Source organism: Habropoda laboriosa, unplaced genomic scaffold, assembly GCF_001263275.1.
Source record: "Habropoda laboriosa isolate 0110345459 unplaced genomic scaffold, ASM126327v1 scaffold578, whole genome shotgun sequence".
Lineage (NCBI taxonomy): Eukaryota > Metazoa > Arthropoda > Insecta > Hymenoptera > Apidae > Habropoda > Habropoda laboriosa.
In genome coordinates, this window is record NW_017100941.1 from 1,700,321 (window position 1) to 1,712,763 (window position 12,443).

General features: G+C 38.4%; 1 protein-coding gene and 2 non-coding genes across 3 annotated transcripts in view; 2 read left to right on the forward strand and 1 right to left on the reverse strand.

Moving 5' to 3' along the window:
• Positions 1 to 12,443, reverse strand: part of LOC108577572 — a 69,006-nt gene that overhangs the window by 11,818 nt on the left and 44,745 nt on the right. Inside the window, exons 4-6 of the mRNA XM_017940753.1 lie at positions 10,032 to 10,915; positions 9,226 to 9,615; positions 3,762 to 3,942 (exon numbers count right to left, since the gene is read on the reverse strand). Of these exons, the coding sequence (XP_017796242.1) occupies positions 3,762 to 3,942; positions 9,226 to 9,615; positions 10,032 to 10,915 (1,455 nt within the window). The remainder of the gene's footprint in view (positions 1 to 3,761; positions 3,943 to 9,225; positions 9,616 to 10,031; positions 10,916 to 12,443) is intronic.
• Trnae-uuc lies at positions 343 to 414 on the forward strand. The gene has a single exon. It is a non-coding gene; the product is annotated as a tRNA-Glu (tRNA).
• Trnad-guc lies at positions 1,697 to 1,768 on the forward strand. The gene has a single exon. It is a non-coding gene; the product is annotated as a tRNA-Asp (tRNA).

The window sequence follows — 12,443 nt, forward strand, 5'->3', positions numbered from 1 at the left end:
TTGTAATTATAATTTTTTATTATTTTAGTAACTGAAATGCACACACTGATTACTATAGATCACGAAAAGCAAATCATTATTTATGCAAAAATTAATAAATATTACGAAATACAGTTTCGTATAGATTTGCCATAGTTTAATGTTTAAAAAAATATCTGAAAGTAGTTTTGTTTAAATAAACCACAGTAATTCGAATAGCAAGCGTAATGGAATTAGTAAATGTTATTGTAAAAAGTTGTTTTTAAAGTAGCGTTATCATTCGTCTTTCTTTGTTCAATAAAATATAGTTGGTAAATCCTTGAATTTCGTTCATAAAAATATTTAAAGCAACAGTTTCTCATCTCCGGTATGGTCTAGTGGCTAGGATACCTGGCTTTCACCCAGGAGGCTCGGGTTCGATTCCCGGTACCGGAAAATTTTTGTTTCATTTTTTTTCTCCCAATTTACAAACAAATACGAACGTGCAATGTTACCTACTTTTCATTGTTGTAAATACAATTATCACACTATCATTATTTATAAAATTGAGCAAAAAGACATAAGTACACAACGTACTTGAACAGACATGGTTCGACTGTTCTATGAACTGTAATGATGAAAAATGCTATGCTTGAAACTGACATTAAAATAAAAAAGTAAACAACAAGGAATCGGCCAGCTTTGACTACACTAACATTAACAACAATAACTGTTTAAATTTAATGTATTTCCCCACTGTTTGGAAAACAGCAAAGCTTATCGCGATAAAAAGAAAAGGCGGAAGCAGCCCAGCTAACTACTGCCCCATTAGCTTACATCAGCAGTGTTCGAAACGACCATAAACAACGTCATAATTGCTCACTGCGATAAAAATAACGCTATCCCGCAGACGCAATTCAGATTCAGATTTAAACACTCCACAACCCGGTAGATTTAGAAAAAGCATTTGACACGGTCTGGTAGGAGTGCCTCTTTATCAAATATGTAAATAAAAAAGGTTCCTAAAATATTTGACCAAAATGATATGGAATATGCTACACGGAAAAAAATTCAGGATTACAGAAAAATCACATGCTTACACTGAAACATTTCATATTAAAAACGGACTCCAACAAGGCACAGACAATTTTTTTATCTTGTTTAGCATATTTATCAGCGGTCTATTTAACATATACGGACTCAACAACGACCCAGATAAATTTGCAATAGCCTTCTAACGTTAGCCATACTAACATACACAAAAGATAGTAAACTCTTTAAAACAAAAAAAAAAAAACAGCTCCAAGAACTATTTATAAAAATCAAAAACTACTTTCACACATGGAAACTGAAAATCAACACAGACAAATGCGAAACTATACTAATCCGGCCGGTTGTCATCTACGCTTCTATTATTGAACGAAGTGTTAAAAATTCTTTTTTTAAAACTACAGATGTCAAACGTGTCAATTTATCATTTTTAAGTTTCGTGTATATACAATGGTAATCTCAGGTATAACGTTTTTATAGGAAGGAACTGTGAACGTTGTAAAAAATAATGTCACTTTACCGAAATATACAGCATAAACACAAGAACGAGCTGTGAACTGTCAAAAAATAGATAAAACAGACACGCACTGGAGCAATATAATTTATTATTTGTAAATTTATAATATTTTTAACGAAAACACGAACATCACACACATGTACCGCCAAATAAGAAAAGGCAAATGTAAAATCCTCGTTAGTATAGTGGTTAGTATCTCCGCCTGTCACGCGGAAGACCGGGGTTCGATTCCCCGACGGGGAGGATTATTTTTTAACTTTTTCTTACCCTGTCTCCTACTTTTATTTAGGATATTACATAATGTTCCTTCTTAGCGCGACAATTCATCTCCATCTTATACTTGATTATATATTACACCCCCCTCCTATAATACCAACCTACGCTAAGACATAACCTCTATAGTACGATCACAAATAAAATATAACTCTCTCTCTTCCTTCCCTTCCCTTCCCTTCTTATTCCTTCATCCCTCGTCAAAGAACCAAAGACTAACGTACAGTTTCGAGTGCCTTTTCTGTACATAAAGAAATCTACCTCCTTGTATAAGCTAGCCTTAAGTTCTATTTAAGCTAAGCGATAAGCGCAGTAGGATAGACTAATGATAAGATCGCGAGAGCTCAAACTCCGAGCCATCGATCTCATCTGTACCTTTATCATCGTTAGCCTTTTGTACGTTATGGTTTATTATACCTTTTGTATATATTGTTGTATTTATTTGTTGTGGCACAATAAACGTATGTTGAAAAAAAAAGTGGTTAGTGTAAGAGTAAAGAATTACAAGGGCTTAGAATAACTGATTGTTAAAATGACGTTGGTTCGCTGGTCAAGGGTTTGGGTACAATAATGTGTGGGCCGCTGCCTTTTTTCCCGTTTTTATACGCTTCTGCGGCCGTTAGGGCCCTGCAAGCCGTGGAGTGGGGGGTGCAGCCTGCGCTGCTCCTTGTCTAAGGCCCCCTGCGGCTCGGGTCCCGCGGTCGTTGCCTAGGCGCATCGCACAACGCCTTACATTGGTATCCCCACCTGTCACGCGGGAGAGCGGGGCGATTCCCCGACGGGGAGGATTATTTTTTATTTCTTACCACAGTAGTTTATTTGATTATTTTCATTTTCCACAATCTGTATTTGTCACCTTAGTGTAAGACAAGGGTAAAATGTAAAAGGCGAAGGACACTTGAAACGGAGGAAAGTCAAGAGTTTGGGCCCCGTGGACACTTTTATTGTTCTGTATCAATGACCCGAGTCGGGTTATTCGGAAACGTAGGTAGAAATTCCAAAACTACCGAGAAGCACTTAAGTACTTGTTTGAACGTGAGAAAAAGCAGACGCGAAGGGAGGTTTAAGAAAGTTATCAATAGAGAATTTTATTTTTACTTGTAAATAAATGATTATTTCGAATAATACAGCTGTCGAGCAAATCGCCTCGAACGACAACCTTCGCATCGTCGGCTGACGCACTCGTTCGTGCGATCCACCGCGACCGCGAGCGGCGTAAATACTTCGTCTTCTTCCCCGCGGCAGCCCTCTCCACCATACCGACGAGCGTCGGCTCCGGTATCCGGGGGGAGAGGAACGGGGCGATATTTCGACGAAACCGAACTGTTTGCGTCGAAGTTAGTTACCTTCGAACGCGCAAACGACGAAGACGATTCCGATCCAACGTTGGCATCGGTGAGAACCTCGTGTACTGTTACCAAGCATTATATTAAAATTTACGGAATTTCGCTCATTAAGTATCATCGCAAACCTAAAGTTTTCCATTTTATACTCGCGAGACCGCGCATAATGTTAGATTTATAAGCTAGTTAAATATGACAAAAATTAAATCCAAAGCCTTCCTAAAAAGTATACAGTGTTAGATACTTTAAAACTTTCTCTTCCAAGGGTTCTGGAAAACATCACTATTGTTTCCTTTCGAATTCTCAGGCCCTCTCGAACGTACGTGACTTAGCCAAAAACACGAGGATTAGCTAAGCTCATGGGCCTTGGGCCTCCACCATAAATTACGTCCTTCCCAAAAAATGAAACTCTTCAAAACTACCACCTCTACCCTCTCAATAGAAACCACGAATAGTAACCTCCCATGCATTTCCCGAGAAAAAAGAAATTGGTGTTTAACAATTTCAATCTAATTCCAATCTTCGTACTCTGTATAAATATCCTAGTATTCAAATTCTATCTCTTCAGGGTTCGCGACAGTGGTTATTCAATACAATATACTCTAGAATATTACTATTACCTTCACTTGGCCAACACATAGCGTCTTTGGTGGTTGATTAGCACGGACCACGAATTCAGGGCCAACGCACTGTGCTTTGTTGAAGGATCTCGTGGGTCCACCCACTGCTCTGTATAAACGCGATGGCGCCCTTTGAACCGCTTTACCACGTCGAGCCCTCGGTCCATTCTTCACCAGATTTCTGAAAGCATTGTGTGTTGGCAAATGTATATTGTAACCGCATACAACAGTAAGCTGTATCGACCTTGAATAGTCGAATAATGTATTTCTTTTCTTTTTTTTTTTTTTTTCAAGTCCACAATCTTACGTATTCTTTTATTCTCCTTTTTGGGCAGTCAATTTATCTTTCATACTTACATTTATTTCTATTTTATGTCAGTTTCAGCTTCAGTTAGTTTTTCACTTGTATTCTCGCATTTTTACTAAAATTTAATTTTTCTTTTTTAGTTGTTAATTAATTTTTTTATATTTATATTTATTTCTATTTCACGTCGGTTTCAGTTAGACAGTTTTCACTAGATATATACGTATCTGAAATTTCATTTTGCACAGATTTTGATATTTCGTTGAGTGAAAATTTCAGTATACTTTTATCTCAAGTGTAAAATTAATTCTACGTCGGTGGGGTCGTGTTCATGTATAATGAAGTGGAAAATGTATCGATAGGGTGGAATGGAGAGCTCAAAAGTCACGCCTACGCCATTTCCTTTTATCTCTTCTGGACTGTATCACAGTGACAGAAGATTAACGCTGAAAGCCTTTACGACGAGTACGACGTGCATAGTCTACAATGATGAAGATTAATAGTAAAATTTCGCACCGTTGAAACTATGTAGATTCAACCTTTAGATTTAGGTTTAAATCGTGGTATAAATTTTTCACCTTTTTCTTTCGAAGATTACTTCTGATAATTTTATCATTGAACTGCGATTCCGGTGTAATTTAAAATAAGATACATTTAACAGAATACAAAACTGTACAGCAGAACTCAATGTTATTCCAAGCTAGCCTAAGCCAGCGATTTTTAATTTTTTCTTTCACAGGTGCACATAAACTAAAAGTGATTTTAGACTGACTTACAAAAAAAAAATAAATTAACTTCTGCAATTTGTATTAAAAAATTTTGGACACACCTGTGGATCTGAAAATCAGTGGTCTGCACTGTTGTCTCTTAAAGCTACACTGATTCTTCCACTCTGGCCTACTGCACTAACTTTTCCACTCTGACCTACTACAGTAACTTTTCCACTCTGACTTCGCGCACGCATCTTCCTGACTCTTTCACTCCTATAATCGCACATTCTCTCTCTGTTTCTCTTCCTCTCACTATCTTTCTTTTTCTCTCCCTGTGCTTCTCTTCCTCACACTATCTTCCCCTTTCTCCATCGCCCTCCATCGCCATTTTCCTTTCCATCCACGTTTGGCCACGCACCCTTCTTTCACGCGATGCTCTCAAGTACTCAGTCCCAAACACTTTTCTTTCATACCTCTATCGCCCTAGCTCAAGTATCTTCCGCGCAACTCTCGCTCGAGACTAAACGCGTGCACAGAAATACTCTGATTCCTGCATTAATGTTACATTTCTTTATTAATTTATACTAGTTTTATTACGACGTATATCTATACATTTGTTTTTTTCCATAAAATAGAACTAATCGTAGAATTCTACAATTTCATTTTAAACGATAAATAAGAGATATATTTTGTTTCGATTAGAAATATAAAACTAACCTGGATACAGACATCGAAGTTGATTAAATTCACGAGATATAGTTATAAATTTACTATTGCAATTTTTGTGATATTCAACGTGTATTTATACGGAGACCGTTAATGTACTGTTTCGTGTATTCAAAGGGCCTTACTCGTTTTAAGAAGGGCCCTTCCCCACCTTCCTCTGCTACCGTGACGTAAGACAGACCTGTCCAACAGGTAACCTGCCTTCTTTTGTACGTTTTTCCTTCCCTTTCGATGGTTATAACAGCTGGTTCAATCCTTTACCAAAATTCACTTTCGTTTGAGCTTCGTTATATAGACGATGAAATTGTAGGGTATCGAACATGGAATGTCGATTTAAATCGAATTTTGTGGATAAGTGATAAAGTGAAATAAATTAATCAGGAGTCGTTTGAATTTATTTTTAATGCACATAGACCTAGCCAAAAAATTCTGATTAGCACAAAATAGCCAGGAAATGTTCTATTGCAGTTTCTTCAATTAAAAGAAATAACAAATTTCATTTTTTCCAAATTTAAATTCCTAAGATACTGGTTATTCCCCGTGAAAACGGTACAGAATTGTTAAACTTTCAATATATTGATATTCCCCATGAAAACAGTCCAGAATTGTTAAATTTTCAATATACTGGTATTCCCCATGAAAACAGTCCAGAATTGTCAAAGTAAGGAATATTCTAATTTAAATAATTTTTTAAAAAATCTCCGAAATTATCATACTACTCGGTCGCCTTGAAACTTATTTACCACGTGAAAATGGGAAACAATTACTTCCAATTTTCACGTAAGAAGAATCTAATCAGCCGGATAAAAGAGCAGGTGAAAATTTTAATGGAGGGCTACAGATGCGCTTTTAGAACGTGGAACGGAAGAAAAGAGAACAATGTGTTCCACCACAGAACAGAGTCTACTAACAGAATCGCGTATGCTGTCCTCGCTTCGTCAAGACGAGCTCTTCTAACAATGAGTAACTTGGGAAGGAAAAAGTAGCCTACTTTGTGAAACATCTTTCGAGCGAGTATTCTTGGTAATTTAAGCGTTTGTACATGAATATACCATTTGACGGTACTTTTCTGTCGCAGATTTTATAAAGTGGCTTTTTAAAAATGATCCACTTTAAAGGAGGCCGTACACGAAATTCGTCCCAAATAATCTGGTTGACAATATTCGATAAGATTGAACTCGTTGAACGAATAGTACGATTTTCTCACAGAAAACTCAGTCCTTTTGTCGCTATTTATTTTTCTGTTTATAGTTCCACCTTTTCGTTCATCTTCTTTCCCTGCTCGTTATTAAACATAGATAGCCTTCTTTCTTAACTCCATTTAGCGTGTTCTTCTGTTTCTATCTTACCATTCTTTGCACATCTTTCTCCTTCTCTTTTCTCTCACGTCTTTGCTTCTATCCTTCTCGTTTCTCTTTCGCTCCATCCTAATCCCGGTATCTATCGTTCTCATCCTCCCCGCTTCACTCCGTTAGACTAAAATCGATCTTTGCAGTTTGCTCGCGGAGAGTCGATAGCAGAAGAAAGTGGCAGATTGCTTCCTCTAAGTTCTAGAGTCTAGGCGACAAGCGGAACGATAAGGTGACGTATTACTGCGTTAAATAGTTTGAATAGCTTATCCAAATAAGAAATGGTCGGGTAAAGTGGAACTGATCTCTTGGGTATCGTCGATCCAAAATTCACCATTGCTTTGCATAAATTGAAATTATAACAGATTACCGATAAAGAAAGAAGAGAAACAAATACCCCTGGAATGCAAAATTCGCCACGCAAATTCCGTGAAAATCGTCGCGCGGGTGTCTTGACGACCTCCCTTGTGAGACACGATAGCGTGGCGGAAATTCGAAATCAATGAGCACTCGTCGGTTTTAAGGGCAACGACTATACTCCGGCATGACGAACGCCACGGCGACGCCCTTTGAGCTTTCAGCCTCGACAGTCTTACACTCTTCGAGGGTGGTCCATGCAGGAGTTGTGACCCAGATCGCTTGAAAGCGTATATTAACGCAGACGTACGACTCGGGACAAACTTAATAATGCGGCCAAAAGGGGCGGTAGAATATCGAAACGACTGTTTGACTGGCGAATGCCACGCTCTAATTTCACTCACACTCTTCGCCTGCACGAGATCGATGAAATTCCAACGGGAACGAGTGTGGCCAGTTAGAAATTTCGATGTAGTCTGCTAGATTCAGCTCGTTTACCTCGTTCCTTCTGATTCTCGACAGCTATTAAGACGCGAACTACATTGAGGAATAGCAAAAGTGTGGGGATAATACGAATGATAGGATAATGAGACTTTTGTTTGATAGTTTTGAGGCTCGTTAGAGTTGTTAGTCCCTTGATTTATCATTTTTTTCTGATTATACAAGCAATCATAAGATATTTGCTGTTTTAGTGCTGTATTAGGCAAGAAAAGCTGATGTTTTGTAGATTAATGACATTTGGTAATTCTGGTTGAAATATTTTTTGAAAATTTCATTCACAGCTTTGTTTAAATTTTCGTAGCCAATGTGAAAGATCGTGATCGCGATACTAACGTAAATATGCAACGCGATGTGAAAAGGCGAAAGAATGAATTACTTATAAGTCACGACGTATAAATGTTTATTAAAACGTTCATAAAAGCATTGTTAAAAATTCATAAAATTTCTGAAATTTATCAAACCTCTGTTTCAGTCACTTCATTTTTCATACTTTATTTTACACATGCTCCGTTTGCATCGGGAGTTTGATTAATAACTTATTGATTTTCTATCATCGAGAGAAGTGAAACAAAAAAGAGTCGAATGTGCAACAGAGGGTGCGAAACACATAGTAATTTATTCATGCAACTTTAAAATTATATTTGATAATTTTCTATCAGATATAAAAAATTACACGTTCATTTAGCGCTTAATTATCTGACTTATATGACTTCGATATTGAAGAAGGAATACAAAAATAACGAATCCGTGAAATTTTTAAACGTACGAGCAAATAAAGGATCGCAAACAGTATTGTATCGTAGAAATAATTTTTCGATTGAACAACTGTTGGAATTTTTCCCAAAACGAAGGCACAAACGAAACAAGTGTATTCTACCTTTTCAATACTTATTTATCTTTTAATTTACTTCATTAAAAGTTAAATAATGTTCAACGGCGAAAATTCTCGGACACGGGTCTGCATATTTTCACTTCAGATGCGCCAGAAAAATTTTTATTAGGGGGAGTTCCCTTAACGCCGGACGGCACCTAATATCGGACATTAGTTATATCTGCAATAATTGAAACGCTACGGAGCCGTTATTCTGCGTATCTTCTAGAGGAGACAAAAGGAATAAAAATAAGTTTTCTACGCGTTTCAGTCGCGTGTGCACAGGTAGAGAGATTTATTTAAGAAAAACCTTAAGCGTCCGGCGCTAGGGGAACTCCCCCTAAAATCGACGATCTCTTTTCGTTAAATTAACCCTCTATAATAGTTTGGCCCGCGATCCGTCCCCGCGAAGTTGTTAAATTTGGCACTCTAGGTACTGAGCAGTATCAATTTTATTTAATATACCAGCCTTTTTCATTCAATACTTAGCCAAAGTTGTATCGAACACATAAAACACACGTGAAAACTCATTTAGTTTGGTCATTGACTCGGAGGGAGAACGATAATTTGGCCCCAGAACCAGGAGAGGTTGCCCATGTCTGCTCTACGATATACCACGAACGATAAAAAAAAAAATAGAACTCACCTAGGTGGTTTCGCTGGTGGTTCCGACTTGCTGCTCTCGACGTCGGAAAACGGAGGTTTCTTCAGGGTGGTGATTATTCGCGGTGGCTTCGGTGGCCCCTGAACACTTCTCACTCTCATGGAAGACACTGGATTTTGTTGTTGAACTATCTGCTCCTCTTTCTCCCTGCCGGTTGGACATCTGTGATCGGTCGTTGGGACGCTCTGGTCCGGTACTCTCTCGAAATCCTCGTCTCGCTGATCCCTGCTGGGCAGCTGAGGATTTGAGTGTTGCCTCTGCAACGACGGATTCATCCGTCCCGCGGATCTCCCATAAACCTCCTCTCGTGTCCGTTCCGTCGACGATGTCGTCGCTATATCCGGGTGAGAATAACCAGCCACCGATGGCCGCCTGCGTGACAAATTGCAATTTTGCTGAATTTACAACTCGCGACAGTTTTCTTTTTCGTTTAAGCTCTTTCTTTAACCCTTTGTGTGTTTTGGAAGTAATCTGATTTAGTAAATTTCGAACTTGCGACATTTTTTGTTTCGTGCCTGCAGACTTTTCTCGTTCGAGTTCCTTTTTACTTCAAAAATTTATTTTCGATTGCTGAGTAATTTTTAGTTACACCTTCCTATCAATTTCTTTTCAAAGCAAAGCAATATTAATTTTAAAGGTTCAAATCAGAATTGCACGCGATATCTCCTCATTCTCAACCTCACCCTAGCAGCAACTTAAAACTAGGCCATCTCGACGCTCACGAGGACGAGCAAGCAAAATCCCGAGGATCGTTAGAAAAAAAAACACACACACAAAAGAAATCGTACCTGACTATCGTCGCGCCTGTGTACACATCCTCGTTGCGATGCCCGACAGGTGGTTTCACGGACAGTCCGTTTACTCTGACGTCTTGCGAGCTGAGGAACGGTTTAACGGGTAGCGCGTAAATAGGATCGCTGTAAACGTTCGCCGCGTGATTGTTCTCGCCCACCACGGTCGAAGGTAAGTTCCCGCTGCTTCTCGTATGCTGCAGCCTGGTGTAGATCGGCTGCGAGTAGGTTCTCGAGTGATGATGGCGACGTTGATGATGGATCGCTGGTCCAACCGGACGTCCGCTCGTCTGAACGTTCAGCTGCGACTGAAAATGCGTCCTACGGTCCTCCGTCTCTTGACGTCGATTCTGTTGCAATTGTTGCTGGCCGCAGAGGCTCGTTAGGTTCGGATGCGAGTGAGAATTGCGCGATTGAAGCTTGAAGAGAGCGCCTTTCGCCGGATGATGATGATGATAGTGGTGAATTTTTTGGATCTGCGCTTGCTGCGGTTCCTGGTGTTGCTGCTGCTGATGATGCTGGTGCGAGGGCTGGTATTGAGAGACTTGCGTGGAACGTGGAAGGTGATTATACTGATTGGCGGAGTGATAGGGACGATCTTGATGTTGATGTAGATTTTTCGCCGGATTGTGCATCGATTGAAGAGGATCGAGCTGTTGCGGGGCTTGCTGATGATGGTGATGCGGATAATTGCTCTGACGACGATTGTGCTCTGTCAGGTCTGAAGGGTTTCGCAGCGGAGGCGGAGGATTCAGGTGTTGATACGCCATCCGTTTCCGAGCCGCGTACTGCGGCGACTTGATCACCTCGCGGTACATGTCCATCACGATGTGAGTGAAAGGCTTCGACTGCAACCGAGTGCGACAGTACTCGGAGATCACCTGAATAGATAGAGAAACAGGAGGTTTTAGAACGATCGGATGGAAAATCTTGGGCAGATTTTTGTTAGTGCCGTTTTTTCTTTTTGTGTAGAAATTTAACGTGTCTTGCGTTGTATTAATTTAGTAATATTGGGGTGTCTGTTAAGTCGTGCAACAGGGAATGTAGGATTTCTAATCCTATAATTTGTGGAGTTTCTTTTAAGTTGTCGTTTGTGTAATTTTCGGTAAGTTACCGTTGAGGAATTTGAGGATTCTTATTAGGCTATAATTAAGGCGAATGTGATATTTAATGGTATTGTGGAATTTTGTTTTAATAGTAATATTGAGAAATTTTGAGGTTTTTGCGATCTTCCTTGTGCTTGCTTTATTGCACTTTGTTTTAATCTTACTAAGTTACGCTGAGGAATCTAGGGATTCGTATTAGACGTTAATCAAGAGGAACGTGATATTTGACATTAGACGACCTAATAATTGGAATTTTGTCTTAATAGTGACAGATAATATTAATTTTAGAACACCAGAGATATCGTTGTAAGAGAAATTTCTGACGTATAGTAACAGTATGACGATTAATAATTTTTTGCATTTTTATCGATAATGTATTTTGAAATAAATTTTTATACACGAAACGATACGGCGAGAACAAACTTTACTCGTTCTATAACGCATAGCTGCAATAAAAGGTGACGAGAAACACGACTGAGTAACCAAAAATCGAAAATATACTTGGAATTGTTTCACTGTATACTGAAAGTTTCAAATTACCTTAAATATGCATACAAAAGCAATGGAAAACCTTTTAAAAAGTTTCAAATATAACAGATCCGTATAGTTAATGGAACACAACTGCTCGATTGAAAGTCTAAAACGTTGCTGACTCGCTCGATGGTTCAAATCAATGTTTGCAGTTTTATTGGGGGAAAAAACTTGCAGGTTCGTTATTTTCAACAAGTTTCCAATTTGTAGGTAGCGCTCATTGAATCTGATTGGTTACAAGTTCAGAACACGTGAAGTGATCGGTTATTTTCAATGTTCTCGTAGATTGTGTTTACAATCCATACGGAAAACAGGTCTGAAAAATATGCAAATAAACGTAGAAAATGGTTTTTTCAATCGAAAAATTCTGTCTCCTACAAGTTTGGGGCCGTTGAAAAAGTGGTGAAAATCGAAATTTGACGAAGCTGTTGACGAGCAATATGGATTATTAATTACACATCGATATTTCCAAATGAATGTGAAACAGTTTGATGAAAATTCGATGAAAATTAAATGGAAAAAGAACGAAACCAAATATTAACAAACAGGAGAAGCAAACAAAATTGCAAACAACTGAAGGGGCGTGTATATTATTCGTGATATTATTGATTGCGGCGACATTCAAGAAAGGGTTAATATTGAAATTGAAAATTGACAAATATCTAGATATTTTGGAGTGCACGTTACTGGTTAAGTAGTGGGGATATTGACAATAATATATGATATATATTAATTAATATTAATTGATATTTTTATAATATTATAATAGTAT